We start from the raw sequence: 19670 nt of genomic DNA on the forward strand, positions 1-19670 counted from the left end.
TTATACTGCAGTTGAAGTTCTTTTATGTTTTCTAGGGTGCACAAAGAGCTTATCTCCTCTTTTCAAGAGTCTCCTGGTGATACAGCATTACAGTAGCTGCCGAGAAACTGCCTTCTTTTGCCCTTTTTTTTTTTCTCCCCTTTTTTCACACAAACGTAACACTGATCTGGTGTCCATACATAAACTAAAGGTCAGTGAGATATACATGAGGCAGAAGCTTGCTGGACATCTTTGAGTTGTGCAAAAGTCACAGGTTTCTGGTAATGTGTTCCCCTGCTGAGCAGGAAGATCGTTTTCCCAATAAGCTGTGGTTTGTTATCTCGTATATGGAGGGACGCTCTGTCCTGGCTGTCCCCCAGGCTTTCTGCAGGTCTGCAGCTGGCCACTTAAGATCCCATTTCCCCATCTAGAGGACAGGGAGGTTTGGAGAAAGAGTGCCTTGCACCTTGGTGGGGCAGTGAAACTCGGGGTTCATTTGACCACTGCAGGAAGGGAGCTGTAGAGCTGGTGGCACTCAGGGCTGACCTCCAAACCTGGTAGGTCTCTCCAGGAGGATGACCACGAGGTCAAGCCATTCTCGGGAAGAGCTCAGATGTGAGTTGGTGGTAGCTCCAAGTTTCTTCCAAACCAGGCTGAATTTGCAAAGCTCAGATGTATGGCACCGTTGATGCTTAAACGCATATGCCTTTGTGCTTGTAGAAACCAGTGATGGCTCTTCCATTCAGCCCTCAGTTAGAGGGGCTCTTTTGAGTGGCGGAAACGTGGATTTACACTGTAATCACTTCATATTTTGAAAAGGCGGGTGGCGGCTGGCGAGCCGGGGGTGGGAGGGAGTGGGGAGGGGAGGATGTAGCTGCTGTGTATTGAAGGATGGCTGCCACGGTTTTCCATTACCCACTCATAGCGGTGGACATCCAAGCAGTTGAGCAGCCAGAGGGGCAGGAGGCCTTTCTTGGCTTTCAGCACAGGGAACACAACTTCAATTTATGTCTCCCTTTGTCCTCTGCCCTCTTGCATTCAGTGCAGTAATGCAGAAACTGAGAAATCCAGTCCCTGGATAGCTAGGAAGCTCTGAATTGCTTGGCTTGGTTATGAATTTGGGTGGTGTGGTTTTGTGTACGGAGTGCCTTTTGTTGCTGCTGTGTTTTTACAGTCCTACCAATGGGTAGCTATTGTTCTGTTTTGTTTACTGAATTTCTTTGTTGTTTCTGGTCTTGTTTTTCCCCTCACTCAGGACTTGATCCAGGAAATAAATGAATTGCGGTTGAGAGTGGGAGAAATGGACAATGAAAGACTCCAGTATGAGAAAAAACTGAAAACAACCAAAGTAAGTGAGGCTGAGGGGAAGGAGGAGAGATGGGTGTAAGTCAGGCTTTAGAAGTTCACTCCCTTTTCCCCAATCCTTGCCTGCACCCTGCAAAATCCTGAGCACAATCAGGCCCGAGGGTTTCATGGTACTCACCTAGCAACAAGGGCTATTTCCAAATTTCATGCTATGGTTTTCAGATCTGGGCATTGTTTTTTTATGAAGGATAACCTACCATGCAGCTGGCTGTTAACAGTAAATTTATGACCTGTTTAGACCCTTCTTTCACATATGTGTCAAGAAACCCCAGTTGCAGTACATAAGGCATGTGCCATAGGTGAGACCAAAGCTGACCATTTATTTTCTCCTAAATGTGCTAAAAATCAGCCACTTCTGAAGAGAAAGCATTCACCTAAGTAATTCTAGCAGCCTGTTTCTGTAAGTGTCTGATTTCTCTTTGCCATTTAGCCTTGTCTCTTTTCTATCTTTAGTTTTCTCTCACTCCTCTGTCTCTGTTACCAGTCTTTAATGGCCAAACTTTCTAGTATGAAAATCAAAGTGGGTCAGATGCAGTATGAAAAGCAGCGGATGGAGCAAAAAAGCCAGATGCTAAAGGTGTAGTAGTTTCTGGGTAACATTGGGCCTGTTTTGAATCCTTCATGTTCCACCGTTTTACGGTCTGTCTTGCATCGTGCTGTCATGCTCTGTTCTTCATTAATTGCTGTGTGTTGATATGCAGTGCGCCCTTTCCCATTAGATGTGGAAAGCTCTTTATGTAGATATTCCTTGTAAACAGCTTTCATATTGGATGAGAAAGGATTTTAGTGTTGTGAACTTTGCATAGGTTATACATAATGGAATTAGACTTGTGTTAAAATCATTCCCTTTCCAAGGGAAGACTGCCTCTTCTGTAGCTTACGTCCATTATTCAAACAGAACTTTTTCTCACCTTTTAGAGAAAATTTATTCATGAAAACTAGCGAGAAAATAGTGATTCTTTTATGCTGTCCCCTCTCCCACGTGTAAATTTACATATCGTGTTTCTGATTCAGGGGAAGAAATACACATCAAGAAGCACATGCAGTTCTAGTTGCCCATGGGTGTAACAGCAGCTTCTCAAGTGACCAAGAGATGGTCTTGTTTTGGAGAAGCCTGGGTCTTACAGTGGCAGAAATCCCATTAAAATCAGTACCAAGTTGGGGCACTGGAGAATCATATTGCCCAACCACTGTTCTGGAAGAAGCTTTGATTTCTTGACAATTTTAAGATTGATCTATTTTTTAATGATACTTTAGAACAAACAGGAACCAATTTCAGGAAATTCTGTAGTCTGGGCCATAGTTTGGGTCACAGACATCGCTATATATTTGCAGCAGATCTTTTGAGGGAAGCTCAGGAATATACCCAAGCCACGGTACTCTAGTTTGGTTTATTCCTTTAAGGATTTAAAACTTCAGTTAGAAGCTGTAAATGCCAAAATTATGAGTCTTGCCTTGTTTTGTTTTGTTTACAAACTGAACAAATTAAATTTTCAGTGTTGGGTACATTTGCACTGAGGGTCCTGTCTTGATGATGCTGTTGCACAAGATATCCTCGGACATCAAAGAAACATGTTACTAAACTGGGTAGGATTTGACTCAAATTTTAAAAAGTTAAATGCATGGATCCGTGCCAGTCACTTGCTAGTGCAGATGGTTAGATCTAAGTTAAAATTTGACAGCATTTATCTAATACACCCCAACTCCCCCAAACACCATCTGTCTTATTCCCATGAATCTCAACTCTAAGCTTCCTTTCTTAATGCTTGATCAGCAAACCCAGACTGTGGCAGAGGTACCACATTTTCATCTGAACTGCTTTCCAGTATGTGTTTTTGTGCTTGATGGTGTCGTGATTGATTTTTCTTTCATAGAAGCAGTGGTTATTTCTGAAACTGTCCTCAGCCTGGTGTAAGCACAGTTCCATAACTGTCCAGCTTTGAACATGCAAAATGCCCTATAAGTAACAAAATAAGTGTTCGTAAATTTTAGTGTTCAGCCTCATCACCTGCACTTTTAACCTCTGCAAGGTTAAATAAATAAGAAAACTACTTTTTTTGCTTTAATCTTTCTTTTTTAAATTTAAATGTAAAATCTGACACTTCTGGACCATAGGCCCCATGGTTTTGCCCTCTTATGGACTCAGTGGTCTGCTGTGATGTTCAAAGTCAGTTTGGTGGGTGTACCCCCAGCCAGTGTAAATGTCAGAGGTCCCTCGGTCATTTCCACCGGCTGAGGACCTGTCCACTGTGCTTCATAGGAGGGAATTTTGGAAACGTCTCAGATGCATGTGGAAGCTGTCACTGAGTGATTCTGTGTCTGTTACAGGATGAGCTAGCAGCTTTGAAAGACAAACTAGAGCAGAAGGAAGCTGAGGTAAAAAGGTTGCAAGAAAAACTGGTTTGCAAGCTGAAAGGAGAAGGAATTGAAATACTGGACAGAGGTAAGACGAAGGGAGGCTCTCTTACCATGTCCTCCTCAGTCATCTCATCTGAGGTCATTTCCAGGAATGCTTGTACAGGAAATAACAGATAAAAGCCTCAATTTTCATATGCTTTCTGTCTTCGTGTTTACTTCTTTTAATATATTTAGTAGGTGTTCATGATGCAACTGCTGAACCTACTGTCATAGCAAGTTCTTGATCAACTTTAAACTAGCCTAAGTAATCTGTAGTTAGCTCTTTACATGGCTTGCATGGTGCCTCAAAAGATGCAGTTATACTGGCAAAGAAATCATTAAACTAATTTCAACAAGTTCCCCCAAAAGATTATGTTGAGAAGGAGACGTTCTGTGTGGGTATCTATGCTGGCCTTTGCTTGTACACCCCTTACTGGTAAGGAAGGGGAAAAGCATACTGCAAACCGAAGTATGATGTGTACCAGCAAATCTTCAGTGTGGACCTAGCCATAAGTAGGTGAAATTGAGGACTGGTTATGGATCTGTGCACTGGATATGTGTAAATCCTAATTAAGCTTGAATTAGCACAGAAAATTTACATGTCAGAATTCTTTTTATCAGTATTTATTTGGAGGAAACTTAGATTTGGGAATTTATTTAAAAATAGAAATTTGTCTTTAAAGCCACACAGAAATTTTGCGCAGACTTTTTTGACCTGCTGCAATTTCACTTCTGAATATATCTCACTGATAGTTATTGCTGATTTTAAGACTGTGCTTTTAAAGTACGTTTTTTAGAAAAATAAAGCCACAAGAGATTAATTAGTATCCTCCCCTGACCTGAGGAGGAAAATGCTGTGTGTAGATTGTCACATTTTATTATATTCTCAAAACCACTGCATGAGATCACTAAAAGTGACCACACTGAATGGTGATTCCTTTTTTTTTTTTTTTCTTTTTTTTTCTTTTTTTTTTTTTTTAGAACATGTAAATGTGAACATGGTCTGACTTTATTGCCTTTATGACTACTTACATGGGGCTTTTCTTCCTAGGGGCTGCTGTGTATGTTGAACTCCCATTACCCTCTGGTTCTCAACTTTAGTTTAGTTTCCAGTGTAGCTCAGCAGGAGATCTTCTGCCATGGCGAACCATGTTTTTTCTGCCTTGGACTAATATTAAGTAATGCTGTTTGCAGATAACACAGGTTATCTGCCCCGTTAGCTGAATTGCGCTTTCTGAACAAATATGCATACATTATCACTTAGCTGGCTTTTGCCAGTAAAGTGTTAGCTTAAGAGTAATCTGTTGGCATAAGCCTTCTCCGAGGCCTTACAAGTGAAAACACACAGTTGAAAAATATATCCTTGAGACAGGTAGCTGTGTATGAGAGCAGTGAGACTATTTTGTGTTATTAGGAACGTTAGCACCAGGGGAGTGCAGGTTGAAACGGTGAACTGCTTGCTTCTGCGATAATACGTGAGGAATAGTTGACTCCTTAAGCATCAATATTGTGTTAAAAGTTATTTAATGTCATAACCTTCATGCTAATTTCAAATCCGATGGATTTTCCTGCACAGATGAAAATTGTAAAAAGAAGCTCAAAGATAAAAGTAAGGTTTCTGGTGTCTTTCCACAAGCATTTGCATTTCAGAAGTGCTTTCCAGAATAGCTTTCTGCATGTTTGCAAAACTGCTTTAACAAACATTGTTAGGTTGCATCATCTATAACCCTTAGTTACACTTACAGTAAAATTTGAGAATAAAGGTGGCTATATCACATTTGAAATACAAAGTTTTCTGAAGAAAAGCTGATAGACAAAGAAAGATTTGGTCTCATGGAGACTCACAAAACAGTTGCCTTTCAATAAAATGCAGTTGCAATCCAGTAAACCAGATTTTCAGTTAGCATAGTTGAGTGAAAATCATTGGAACGGGATCAGTTACTGTTTTAGCCCAATGTGTCTAAATGTCTTTCATCTAGAAAGCCACCAAGGCAGCTTGTTTTCTTCTTGCATTTCATTAAGGAGGAAAATGTTCTTCCCACTCTGTTTGTTTTTTGAGAAATTTTAGGAAGTTAAAACAAAGAAAAATGCTTTCTTGCCTGTGAATTTGGCCACCTGCCTATGTTTGTAAGGAAATTTAAAGTTTACTTCATTTATGCAAGGTAGATTTTTAGCAAAAATGGAGATTATTTCCATTCTTTTTGAATTTCTAGTCCAGAACACCTCCAAAATCTAACCTTGTTAAAACATACATATTTCCATGTATTTATACTTCTTTGTAAATAAGGATTATAGATGAAGCACAGAACACTGTCATCTGTATTAGGGACCTTTTCCAAGTCTGAACTACAATATATATTCTAGCATGACTGCTCATCACAGCAAATACTTGTATCATTCCATTGTGCTGTCCTCATTTCTACATCCATACTGAATTAAGACTAAGCATCACTGCACAATGCTTTCTTCATCATATCCATTAATCCTATTGCTTTGTATAGTGGGTTTTTGAGGTGCCATTTGGGGTGTTCGTTGACTGTTGTAATGACGACGTGTTCTATTGCACTCCAAATGTTGTATTTTATATTTTGGACTTTTTGTTTTGCAGTTATTTGAAAGATGGAGATAGTGAAAGTCAAGCAGTAGTTTTACTCTTGACTTTTCCATTTCCTAAGGCTGGGAGGGTGGGTAAGGAAATTTCCCGAATTTCATCATTTCCTTGATAAAAATGTCAGAAAATAGGTTTTGAAGAAAAAGGGTTTTCTTCTATATATTTCCATCTAGAATAGAATTTAAGTGGCTTATGTTTTGTCTTTTAATTTGTACATTTACTTTCAGATATTACCAAGTTGCTTCTAAGCTTTTTGTTTTTCTTATTTCCTTACACTGTCTTATTTAAATTGACTTAGAGAACTGTATTGTGTTTTTAGATATAGAGGTACAGAAAATGAAGAAGGCAGTAGAATCTCTAATGGCAGCAAATGAAGAGAAGGTAACAATGTTATTTTTTCAGTAATCATTTATCAGATTGAGTTAAATTTCTAAGAAATATTCACATATGAACTTGTCACAATTCAATTAAAAAATCAAATTTGTAAGAATCAATGATTCACTATAGTCAGAAGCACCACAGTGCCTTTAAGGGACTATAACTGAGCATTTATGAGTGCTGTTGCATGTACACAGAGTCCTTACACTGTTGTGTCATTCAGTGCAGTGCGACTGCAATTTACACTGTGTTCTGAAAATGTAAAGAGCTCTGTACAAGTCCCATGAGATTATCACAGGCTGCGTTTCCAAAGGGGCTTTCAGTAAAGTTAGGATTGTTTTCATGTATGGTTTTGAGCATTCATATGCATGTGCATTTTGTAGGATGTTTTCTTTTGATCTCTGAAGCCCTATATCCTTTGATTACTGCTTTCTTTGTACGTGGCAAATTTATTATACTCTACCTTTGAGCTGAAATCCACTTTCAAGGCTGGGACAATTCTGGTGATAAACCAGATGATAGTTTTTGCTAAATACAAGTTTTGATATTTCAAAGCTTCTCAGAGTTCTGGGTCCTGTCCCATTCACACTTCCCACTTCTTTTAGTCTCAAAACCAATTAAACTGAAGCATATCTAGTATTTGTATTTCTTAGTTTTGATTTGCTGAAGGAAGAAGCACAGTCTCAACTTTCCTTTATTTTAGGATCGGAAGATAGAAGAGCTTCGGCAATCTCTGAATAGGTACAAGAAAGTTCAAGACATGGTGATATTGGCTCAAGGTAAAAAAGGTATTGTACAATCAAAAAAACCCCTAAACTCTACTCTCATTTAAACTCTGGGTGCATTATGGTAGTGTTATATCGACTCTTAGACTTACTATCTTTGGAGGCATTTCTTAGGTAGAGTAAAAGCCAGTGCTTCAACTGGTGTGAACTGGTAAATTGCCTTTTTTGTCCAGGCAGCTGCACATTTGGGTACTGTCCCGTTTACCATCTGGTAGTAGCAACTATTAATGTCACATTGCTTATTACCCCCTTGTAAAATTAGTTTGAACATGATAAGCTCTCAGGCTCTTTTCACAACCTCCTGAAATGTCTTTCAGGGCTGGCTGCTACATTAACTGCTAAAAATTGCTGTTCTCCTCTCTTGCATGTATTCCTGGGAGGGGAGGGGTTGGTAGCTGAGCAGAGCAGCGCCTGAGCGTGCACGTTGCTACGAGCCAAACCAGCACCGCCCCAGTGGCTGTGCACGCTGTAATAGCCATGCCCGAGAGCTGCAAAAATGTCTGTAGCAAAGTGAACGTGCTGCCAGGACTGTGTTGCGATGACACGCCACGTCTTCGGCATGTAATGAAGCCTTCACAAACCACCACATGTAGCAGCTGTGGAACAGTTCTCCTTCCTTACTGCAGTAGGGGGCCAGGCTGGCTTTCCTTGCCAGTCTTTTTTCACACACACACACAAAAAAAAAAAAAGCCTTCTCTGCCACCTGATAATGAGCTTAACTGTGTGGCTGAAATGGTAGCTATAATACCTACCGTAACATGTAACAGTCCGTTCCATATGTTCCAAGACTGGTGGAGGTTTCCAGAGCCAGGAGCTTCTGACCCCCACAGGTGATAAATGTTGAGGTTGTCATCAGTTCGGTGTAATTACATTGGATACTCTCTCCTTTCTCCCTTAAAAGAAACTCTAAAGAAACACATGTAGAACATTACACTGAAATTGTTCTGGGTTTTCAGAGCACGCTGGGCTGAAAACTCCCTGTGGGCTTTGGATCTTGGTATATAAGGGCTTTTCCTTCCTCAAAACCACTGAGGGGCACTAAGGACACTGCTGCATGTCTTTGATCTGCAAGGCTGGGAAAGCACAGTATCACTGAGGGAAGAGGAAAGGCGGTGATGAGGGCAAAACACTATGCCGAGTGTTGGAGGAGAGGAGTAGCGTTTTTTGAATAGGTATTGCTCTTTCATGCAGTGCTCTGCCTTCAAAGACAGGAGGATGTTAAAGCAGAACCTTGAGTCTCTGGGAACTGTGCTTTATGGTCAATTTGTGGCACGTGGACAGAGATTTCAGGCAGTGAAAAATGGGCAAGAGAGATTATTGCTGTGAACAGACTTTGGCTTGTATTTGCATCAGATCTTTGGCAATGAGTGCTGCGTTTCTGCTCACTTTTTAGAAAGTATTAGTTGCCTTTAACTTTTTCTTGTCAGTGTCAGTACTCTGGTATCGATGACAAGTGTGGAAATCCAAGCCTTTTGGTAGTACTGAGGCAGTTCAGCAGCAGCGAGTTGCTCATTGGGAGCAGAGGATGCCAGATGCTGGTGCGGGTTACAGCATTAACTAAATGAGACACGCTCAGTTTGTGGCAGTCTGCAAACATAATGTAGTCACTTAAAAGTTGGTGTTAGACTCTTGTGCAGTGAGCTGCATTTTTCCCATGGGTAACCTGAAGACACCATAGAGACATCTTAAATTTCAGGCAGACTTGACCCCCTGGTCTTTCCCTAGTGAATAAGGGAAAAGAAGTATTTAGTATGAAATTCCAGAACACGGGACAGCAAATAACTACTCCAGTTTATTCAGCTTGTTGAAACTGATCCCACTAAATGCCCTGAGGGCATTTACAGGGCTTTTTGCTGTCAGATATATGTCCTCCCTCTGCTCCAACCCTGCTGTTGTGGTGGTTGAACTGGGAAGCGACATTTGGCAATGACTCCCCTTCTTCTATTGTAGTCTGTCCTAAAAATAAAATAATCTGAGCCTCTTCCCTTTTTGGCTCATAAATGAGCATGCTAGCTGCGCCTTGTGTGGGAGCAAGGGTCATCATGTATCCAGAAGTAAAGCCAACAAGTTTCCATCTTCTCTCCCTTCAGGCAAGGAAGGTGACAGTGAAGACTTCTTGAATTCAGGGTCTGTTTCCACAGTTTTATTGGACACACCAAGTCTGACTGACCCAGAGAAAAGCCCATCCCCAACCCCAGTAACAGCATCTCCGATCCACGATGAGTTTAACGTGAATATTCACGAAGAGGTATCTTTTTTCCTTCCTCATTTAATGCTATCGCTCCTTGAAAACATTGCTCATGCTGGATTCATATCGCAGATGCCAAAACTCAAGTTTCTGAAAAGATTTTTTCTGGTTGCAGCCTTTTTAATAATGTTCCGTATCCTTCTGGAGAATGTAGTTTTCTTCTGAAAGCTGCTGAGGAGTTTCATTTGAGTTCAGTTAAATTTATTTTTTCTTAATCATCAAATGGGTTCAGGAGACAGCAAATAGCTGTATTTATCATGAGAATGGGTCTAAAATACTTTTCCTAGTTTCCTAGAAATTACTTTTCATATCAAACAGCTGTTTTAGGAGCCGCAATTAATTTGTCAGGAACTTGAAGTAAACATGTTGGGACTTTAAATATATCCTGTCATATTTAAAAGGATGCAATCATCATTACATCCATTCAGTTAAATGGTAAGTAGGTTGTAGTCGGATCTCTGATTTTTACAATCACATTTTGCAGTAATAAAACTAAAGATCTCTTCTCTTAAAGCTCTGAGTCGGAGCAGAGACTTGACTTACTTAACTAAACAGCATGAACACACTATGAAGAAAACCAAATTAAATTAGATGTTTAGCAGCTTTTTGGTATTCTCTTACATGGCTGAGGACAGGAGTAAACGTGAAAAGTGAACTACCCTTCATGGGGTCTGTGGTAGAGAGAGATTTCGCAGGCAGCTTTGGGAGACTTGTGAGATTTTTGTCTGTGCTGTAGCTTATCTGTGCAGTGATTCATGTTTTATCTTCAGTGCCATCTTTCAAGTAGTAAATCATTGTGTTACAATAGAAAGAAAGAAAAAAATCACTTTTAAAAATCTTATTTCAGATCCTTCTTTTCATAGTTTATCTGTTACTTTTTTTTTTCATTTATGACTGCTTAATTTCAGCTCAAAACAGTGTAACACCTATTCTTCATTCTTTTTAGAATTCCTTACAGATCCACACCAGTATTTTACAGATTTCAATCCCTTCTTTTTCATCAACATCCAAGAGCTCAGAAACTGTTGCAGAGAAAGTGAAAACACAGCCTAGGCCAGAGACTGCAAGTGAAATGAGGTATTATTGTTTCCATGTAGTTTTCAATTGTAAATCCAGGATTCTGTGACATTTAATGAGAGTAATAATCTGTCATTTACTGTATTGTCAATCATTAAGTCAGTTAAACAAGGCTAGTATTCACTTGACGAGCTATAGCAAACTAAGCTTATTTTCGTGAAGTGCATTGATTAAATCTTTTCCAGTAAGCAAGTATTAGTTTGGTTGCTGTTGCTTGTAGCAGCACTGATACTCTATACCAGCTGCTTCACAAGAAATGAACAGAAGGAGAGAAAAACTGATCTAATGTAATGAAGGACACAGAATCGTTATTTTTATCTAGGTTTACATCATCTAGGTCTCGCTGAGATAGTGTCGGCTGTGCTAGCACAAATGCATTCCTGATGATTTGCATTCAGACATTTTCCACAGTTGCTAAAGATTGGTGTAAGGCACTGCCAAAACTGCAACAAAAGGACTGTCCCGCTCTAACCTTGAGCTGTTAATGGAGCCCCAGAAGGAAAGCCAAGCGGTGTTTCAAAAGATCAGAGAAAGAGATAGCCTTGCTGCCGTCCTTTGGCATGATGAAATGCAAAGATATTTCGTCACTCACTCTTCTGAGAGCCCTGCCTGAGATTTTTGAAAGCCGGACGAAATGTGTAGGCACGGCATCCCAGGGAAGCCAGGGTGGGGGTGCGTGGCTGCACCCCAGGGTGCAGGGCTGAGCTGTGGCACCCAGCGGCCCCCATGCTTGAACCCAGTGGCAGCCTCCTAGGTGAGAAGTGGTCATCAGCTTCCTCCAGTATTTCTAAGCCTGCACCCTCCTTGCCCAGGTGAAGAAACCCAGCCCCTGCAGATCTAGACTGCCGCTGCAGGGAGAACTGAAAAGCACACCGGACTCACAGCTAGACAAAGGCTGTGCTAGGGTTTTTTCTTCTGGGTCCAAATCCCTGGCTTTATCTAAATGAGTATCAAATACTAAGAATCCAGAGGCAATGAAATCTTGTTGGCTTATAACTGTCATCGATCTCGATGTGAAAAATCAGTGCAAGCACAAGTTGATGTGTGATTTTTCCAGTTCCAGTCAAGGAAAGCATCCTATCCAGAAGACCAGCTTTGCTTGGTGTCTGCTGTGCTGTGCCTCATGCAGCTCTAGCCATCACCAGCAGGGATTTCATCTGTGTCCCGTCTTGGAAAACAACCAACCAAAGCACTGACCTGCAGCAAAATACCCCGCACTGTGGGTGACTCACAGGGAGCCGGTGGCCTCCGCTACTTGTTGCTACTGCAGGCCCTGCACATGCTGTAACCTCTGCATTTATTTAAGCTGAATAGTGCCTTATTGTCACTAACTTACAGTGCGAGTTGTCTTTCCTGGGGCTCTTGAGCTCACCTTTGTCCTTCATCTTTTACAAGACTTGCCACTGTAGAAGGGAAAATTTGCCATGTGTTAGCACCATAACAGCTGAAGTGAAAAGAGGATTAAAGCAGGCTGAGATGATAGGATTTCTGTATCAGCAAGGTATTTGGATGGGATCCCCAAATGCCTTACTTTTTTCATATCTTTTTTTTGTTTCTACAGTGAAGGAAGATCAACAGGTTCCTCCCCAGAAACTCAGCTGTGTGACAGTCCAGTGTAAGTATCATAATCAAAAATGTTTAGGAAACATATTTATATGTGATTGTTGACTTGAACCTCCCCCACGCACCCCCCATGTTTTACATACGCATGTAAATATGTCAGCTAATTCTAGCCAAGATGATATGTAGTGGTGGTACTTTTCTGCTCATGCCCTATGTTTCGTGATCATTCTTTTCCAATGCTTTATCTGTGCACCTGTGCAGTTAATTTCTTTTAAATTGTGAAGCATCTCTAATTGGGTTGTAGACTGTCAATATACTTTGAAATTTATAGCTTTCCATAGTACATATGCACGTGATTTTCTTTTTTCTTTTGATAGTGGGGGAAGGGTGATCAGTTGACTACAATGAGAAAATAATTCTAATTTCTGCCACATAGCCATATTCTTTAGGGAAGTCAGTGGGACTATTTACGAACTCGAAGTTGAGTCAAAGCGATTTGTTAGTAAGGAGCCTAAGTCAACGGAGTTTGCCTGGTACACAGTGTGAGGCTCAGCAGCTGTTTTTATTTTGAGTGAGTTAGTCAGTGCCACGAGAATATTCCCAAAGCCAAATTCTACTCCCCTTACGTTGGTATAAAGATAGGTAACTTTGTAAAATTCAGTGAAGTTACTCTTAATTTATACCTGGTTGTGGGAAAAACTTTAATGGTAACTTTCTTTTCAACCAGACTTAACTGTTCTAGACTGTAAATCCCACCAGAAGTTGTGGGATATCTGGTCCAAAATGGAAAATGGAACTGAAGATAAAATACTAAAACACACATGCTTGACTTAATATGCTTGGCTTCTTTAAGGATTAAGTTAGTCAGAAGCCTGTTGCTAAAAATACTGTTTTTCATAGCTTTTGTTTATATCACTTCCTTTGCCTGTGTAACTTCTGCTTGTGCTTCTTGAAAATATAACGTTAAATAAGAAGCCAAAAATATCCAAAGGTAGGCATCACGTCACTGAGGCATTAGCAGCAGTAATTACAATGTGGAGGTTCTTACAGTATCTCATCAAATTGCATGGGCTCTGATTAGTGCATTGATTGCCTTAATTCAAAATGTCTTTGTTTTTAGTATATCTCATCATGTAATATAATGCTGTCTTTAAAGCTGATTCCTAAGAGCGTGTTTATCTTAGCAAATTTAATTCCAGTAACTTTGCTTGGTTTTTATGTTGTTGTTTCAGAACTTCTTCGCTGCAGAAGTCCAGCAGTCTGAGCAGTTTGAGAAAAGAGACATCCGAAGCGGTTGGTTTGGTCTCTCACTTTCTCCCATCCCCTTAGAAACAGGGGTGATGTCTCTGTTGTGACAGTGACCCCGTGGACGCTCTGTTGCCTCCTTCTGAGAAATTCTGAGTCAGAGTAGGGCTTCTCGTATCATGTGTTAGCAATGGTAACGTACATGTGACATCTTCCAGATTTTATTAAAGGAGAAAATCTGTCCTTGAAAACACAGATGCCTTTTTTGTTTGTTTGTTTGTTTTTTTTTAATGAGGCATTTACCTGAGACTCTCTTGTGGTGTTTTTCCTCAGATAATGAGGTTTGTTTTTTTTTTTAGTTGATATGCTTTTCTGATTTAAGACAAGAAGAAAGTAAGTCCCGCAACCACTTCCTACCTGTGTTTAAGGCAAATAATTTTGAAAGGCCGTGTAATTAATGCATTATAAAATACAGCGTGGGGTGACTATATGTTTTAGGTGGTCAGGAACAAAATACTGGGCCTTTGTATGTCTGGTGGTAGCTTCAGTTTAGGTCTCTTTTGAAGTGACCAAAAGCAGCTAGCTTCTAACAATGTCATTAAATCAGGGCAATTCCTGTGCTCTTTTTTGACAGCCTAAACTCCTAAAAGCTCCTGAGTTCCCTGATACCCAAGCTGCTGAGCTGTGCCTTACAGCTCAGAGTGATGTTGACAGGACTGAAAAAGTTACCAGAACTTGATGATGAGAGCTAGAGTTCATGGGCTAGGGGGTTTTTTTTGGTTCGTTTAGACAGCCAAGGAGTGGAGGCTGTGAATGTTTTATCTACTTGGCTTCTACTCTGTCTGATTCCTGCTTTGGGTCCCCTCAGCCAGCTGTGCCCATTAGTGCCTTAACAGATCGCATGTCCCTAATTACGTACACAGCTAATGCTTTGCAAAGCAAACCGAAGCAACCATATTTTCGTGTCAGCACACTGACCTCAAAGAAAGCAAGAATTAATCTGTGTGAAATACAGCTCTGAAGAGATTTATTTTGGGGGAAAAAAAATAGGCAGGGAAGGGTATTTCAGTCAGAATTTAACTCAGGGTAATTATAATGAATTGAACACTGGCTATAAACCATGACTTTTTAAACGTCTGTCTTAATCTTTCCCTAACAGGACAGAGACTCTGCACAGAAGCCAACAGAGGTAACGTGTGTGCGCGCGCTCGCGCGTGTACATGGAGAAACACAGACAGTGAGCAGGTGTTGAAAGGCTCAGTTGTGTGAAATTGTGGCATGCAGTTCCAGAGGGGGAACAGCAGACCTGCAGACAAGCTGGCGAGGAGTATATGATGGTTGTCACCATCACTTCAGTGTCAGACTTACAGTGTCTCACACGTTCTTGTCTTCTCACACATGGATTATCTTTCAGTCTGGTTAAACATAAGGCTGCCATCTAAGCTAATGTTCTCCCCGTGTATTCTACCACTAGATAATTAGCAAAGCTAATCATTAAGTATTTTACTGACTCTGTAACTACCTTTGATTAGCGTCTCTTTAAAAACCTTTGGCTTTCCAAATTGTTTTCTGTGAGTAGCAACTGTGTTCCTAAAAGGACTGTTATTGCAGAACAGTCACCCTGCAGTACCATATGGCCATTGTTTGCATGCAACAGTTGTTACCTATAGGAGGACCTGAGGAGAGACAACATACCTCAGATGCCACTTACAGGGTGAATGCTGTATCGATTCAGCAAAAGCCAAAGGATCATATTTGGATTGTATGAATAGGTTTGCTTCTTCCTTCTTTTTAAAGAGACCGTGAAACAACCAGCAAGGGTAAAACTACTGCTTTACATTGGTTAACTGGTGTGTCTGATGTCTGTCCTGGCGTTGATACTCCTTGCTTGATACTTAATTTCCTCTCAGCTTTGGCAGTGGACATAGTCAATTAATCCATTAATTCTGAAATTGCAGAGCAGTGATAGACAAAAAGAGCTGTCTAACACTTGGCAGAGAACCAGTATCTGCAGGGGTCTCGTTTCTCTCTTTGCTTCCCACTGCCCCTACAGCTACTGGCATGGGAGACAGAAACCCTGGAAAGCTGGAAAAGTTCAAAGCCTTCCAGGACTGTATTTTTACCTTTTCCATACCTGTAAGCCAGCCTTGCAGAAACTGGGAAACATCTTAAAGAAGACATGTTACTCTTAGAAGGTAGTAATAGTAATCCTGGGTCCTGAACATATTCAAATAAAGATCTTGTTTATGTTTTCGTTTATGGCATTTACATTCTCTTATAGTAACAAACGAGAGAGACTCTCCAGATTATCTGTCAGCAATCACTTTGCAGTCTCTCTCAAAAGGCCTTTTGCAATTCCCTGATATTGAATCTTTATTTCCCTACCTTAAGCAGGTTAAACCTCCTGTGGAAGGTAATCATTTCGCAACCCTCCCTCCAAAGTCTCCTCACGGTGGCACAGGCGATGAGGATAGTTTTGGTACGCGTAAAGCCAGATCTTCATTTGGACGAGGCTTTTTCAAGATAAAAAATAACAAGAGGACCGCGAGTGCCCCCAACCTGGGTAGGTATCATGCACCTACATGCAGAGTCTGTGTATTTTGAAGGGTCTTAACAACAGCTGTAACTGTCTTAAGAAGCAGGAGGGCCAGCCTTAGTCTCACTGTGACTTGGTGACACTTTTCTCAGTAGGATGTTTGGAAAATATCAAACAGCAACCAAAAAAAAAAAACCCAAACAGAAAAAAAAGCTTACTGATGTAATGAAGTATTTGATCTGTTTCAGCCTCTGCTGTGATATCTCCCCTGGGACCTTGTAGTGGATTGCTGCTGTTTTGAAATGCTAGCTGTCTGGCAGTATTTCACACATGGAATTTGTGGACTTTTTTTTCCCCTGGCTCCATCCTCAGTTTATCTTTCCTAAGATTTTCAGATGTACAGAAATGAGGCAGCAGCACTCAGTCTTCCTCTTTATTTTATGTGTATTTAAGCAGCCTTGAAAAAGAGATGGTGACAACAGGAACAGGATTGACAAGTTATTCAAGCTCATGTTGATTTTTGGACCTGTATTGGAGGGGGGGTTGTTTTGGTATTGTCATCTGATGACATGTGCACATGACAAGGAAATAAATAAAATGTTCTGCTTAATGCAGAAGTCGCTGTTGCCACCAGCTGAAATCCTACTGGCATTCATTGCTCCAGTTCAAGCATCGAGTGATTCTGTACATCAGATCTACTGCCATTCACCTAAAGTTTTTGGCTTTCTCTTGCACGAGATTTAGGAATTTAGCTCTGTCTTTCAGAACCCTGAAGGGGAATAGCTTCTGCTTTGTTGAGCAGAAGGGTCTCCTGTTCTTACTTACTCAAAGACCATTTTAGACTTTTGTTCAAATGAAATAACATACCTACACATTTATTATACATTGCCCATATTTGCCTGTGACATACAGCATGGGAGCTTGCTAGCTTACTTGGAATAGATGTACGGTCTATTCTGAGGGTTAGACTCTTTGCTTTGGTTTATTTAACGTGTGTTTTTGTGTAATCACTTGTTTCATCCTGAAATTAATTTGTCTAACAAAGTGGAGTACTTGTGGCTTCCGTAAAGGATTGGAAGATGGGCCATCTAGATCAGGGTCTTGTGAATTTGAGTAAGTTATTTATGTTGTCCAGATTTCAGTGCTTCCATCTGTGAAGCTGGTGTCCAGACCCTTGCCACCTCACAGGAGCCCGCGTGAGTCACCTGCCCAGTGTGTCATGGAGCAAGTGACCTCCCAGCACCGAAGTGACTGCGGTGCTGTTTTACCCTCTCCCCCATAGAGCTCTACTGCATCTCTTTTTTGTGAGAGGGGAATTAACAGTGAATTGGTAATCCTAATCTCTGTGTGAATTCAGCATTGCGTGTGGCGCATGTGTCTCACGTACCTCCCTCCTTTTGTCTTGTATTTTGCTGATGTATGTTTTGAACTGTGTTTTACCTTGTCCCTCTGCGTGTTCTCTCCCGTTGTGCTGCGTGTGGTTATGTGCGTTGTTTGGATATCTGAAGATCGCAGTCGAAGTGCAAGTGCACCTACGTTAGGTATAGTAATCCTGCATGTCTGCCTGTACCAGCGCTGTGTTGTGACTGCTGCTAACAGCTGGTTATTGCCACACACTTTTCAAACAAGAACTAGACACCAGAGCTCTGCATTGAAACTTTTGTCCATCACTAAAAGGAGTTTTCATGTAACATTTACCCTCTGCTAAAAGTCAGCTGCACCATTTCTTAGTAACTGCTACTAATGAGAGAGATTGCGGGTTAATTTGCAGAGACCTTTGCCGTAACTTTGAGCACAAAGTTACCCACAGACCAAGGTGGCAGGTGAGAATCGGTGATATTGAAATACCGGAGGCACCTTTGTGCCGTCGTCTGTCCTGGAGCCCCTGGAAGAGCTTAAAGGGTGGCAAAGCAGGGAATGAGGTATATTTCCCAGGCATTTGCTTCGGGGAGTTGTGGGGGGAAGGATATCTAATTCCTCTTCTAAGATGTAGTTACATTTATTATATAATAAACATATGAGAAATAATTGGGGCAGATGGGGATGGAGCCATTCACGTAGTAAAAACCAGTCTTGTGATGTGAGCATTCCCTGGGTGGTTCTGGCAAGGGCAGGTGAGACCTTCAGGGTCCTGCCTTAGCAAGCAGAGCTGCGTCAGTCAGGGTGGTTGTATGGCCACCCGGCGTGCCCCTCGCTGATGAAGAGACCAAGTGATCTGGGCCCTCTCAGTTTCCCATGTGGCCCCTTAAACGTTGGCTGTTCTACAGGGATGTGTCAGTGCATGAAAGGGAGCGAGATACAAGGACCAAACATTGCAATACCCGCAAATCTCTGCTACTAATGCACCCAACCTTGTCCTGGTATTCTCTCTATAGAATGCTGTTTAAATGTGTTTTTTCTAAGCTAGCATTTTTTTCATATACAAGTAAAGCAAAAACCACAAATGCAAAAGCCTGGTTCAACATTAGTGCTGTCTCTCACTGGCAGAATCCCCATATTCAATAGCAGTCAAACCAAAGTGCCCAGAAATAATCTTTTATGTGACCTTGTTGCTTCACTGCAAGGTTTAACATCTAAAGCATCGGTGGAAAATGGAACATGTTCAAATATATTCTGGCTGAATCATCTAAACTTTGCCCAGCAGAAAGATAGGCTGGTGAAGCCTGCAGTTTGTTGCTGTTTGTGGCACGTTGTGGCCGCCTCAGCGTTAACTCTATGGCCTGAGACCACGTGTCCCAGCGATATATGCTCTGCCTTGATTCACGTAACTTGTTTGGTTTTCTCCTGGAAGTCTGAGAGTCCATTTCAAAAACAGATGATGGTCATCAAAATACACAGCCATGTTAAAAGATAGTAAAAGTGGTTACGGGCCTGACTGTCAGCCTGCTGCAGGCTGCCTTGCCACGGCTGCTTCATCTGAACAGGCTCGTGCTGTCACTGTTCCTCAGCAAGTAAGTGGCATAAACTCCACGTGGTGGTTTTATTCAGCTATCTGGCACTTGCTGGCACATCTCTGCTTATGTAGCCTGGTAGATATTGCAATTCTTTTAGTTTTCTTTTTAAATGATCTTAAAATAGTTTTCTTCTTTGTTAGTTTAGCTTTTACTAAACAATCTTGTGACAACTTCCCTGTTGGGGACAAGATCCCTCAGGTTAGTTGTCATAGAAAACAGCAGCTACAGATCAAAGATTGAATGCTTTTACAGTGGGTGGTAATATGTAGGGTCTCTCAGAGATGTTCTATGCATCCCTCGAAAGTGAAGATTTGTTTCAGGCAGAGCCTAAACTCCCTCGTGTTTCTCTGTAGAGGAACAAAATATTCCACGCTTCCCCAAAGTGAGGGGAAAAGGGCCCTCCCGCTCCTGGGGCAGGAGGAGGAGTTTGTTGATGGAATTTCCTGGATGGGGAACTCATGGGATACTGCAAGTTATTAGGAAAGATGCCTGCAGGGAAATTATTTGTTTTTCTGGTCTTTGGGGACTCGTG

At 41.2% G+C, this 19670-nt stretch overlaps 1 protein-coding gene across 18 annotated transcripts in view; it reads left to right on the plus strand.

Annotated features, from left to right (window-relative positions):
* PPFIBP1 (PPFIB scaffold protein 1) overlaps positions 1 to 19670 on the plus strand; it is a 114653-nt gene that overhangs the window by 80346 nt on the left and 14637 nt on the right. For 4 of the 18 annotated variants that reach the window (XM_087764718.1, XM_087764720.1, XM_087764719.1 and 1 more), the window contains 13 exons: positions 1235 to 1327; positions 1829 to 1921; positions 3673 to 3787; positions 5318 to 5350; positions 6672 to 6733; positions 7434 to 7518; positions 9606 to 9763; positions 10710 to 10840; positions 12402 to 12455; positions 13636 to 13696; positions 14808 to 14837; positions 16040 to 16211; positions 17693 to 17725. In XM_087764718.1, coding sequence (XP_087620844.1) covers positions 1235 to 1327; positions 1829 to 1921; positions 3673 to 3787; positions 5318 to 5350; positions 6672 to 6733; positions 7434 to 7518; positions 9606 to 9763; positions 10710 to 10840; positions 12402 to 12455; positions 13636 to 13696; positions 14808 to 14837; positions 16040 to 16211; positions 17693 to 17725 — 1120 coding nt within the window. The remainder of the gene's footprint in view (positions 1 to 1234; positions 1328 to 1828; positions 1922 to 3672; positions 3788 to 5317; positions 5351 to 6671; positions 6734 to 7433; positions 7519 to 9605; positions 9764 to 10709; positions 10841 to 12401; positions 12456 to 13635; positions 13697 to 14807; positions 14838 to 16039; positions 16212 to 17692; positions 17726 to 19670) is intronic. The other 14 variants (XM_087764721.1, XM_087764722.1, XM_087764723.1 and 11 more) reach the window with 14 other exon arrangements.

The sequence above is a fragment of the Nipponia nippon genome, unplaced genomic scaffold, assembly GCF_047370975.1.
Source record: "Nipponia nippon isolate SJK-2023a ecotype South Korea unplaced genomic scaffold, ASM4737097v1 scaffold_3, whole genome shotgun sequence".
Taxonomy (NCBI): domain Eukaryota; kingdom Metazoa; phylum Chordata; class Aves; order Pelecaniformes; family Threskiornithidae; genus Nipponia; species Nipponia nippon.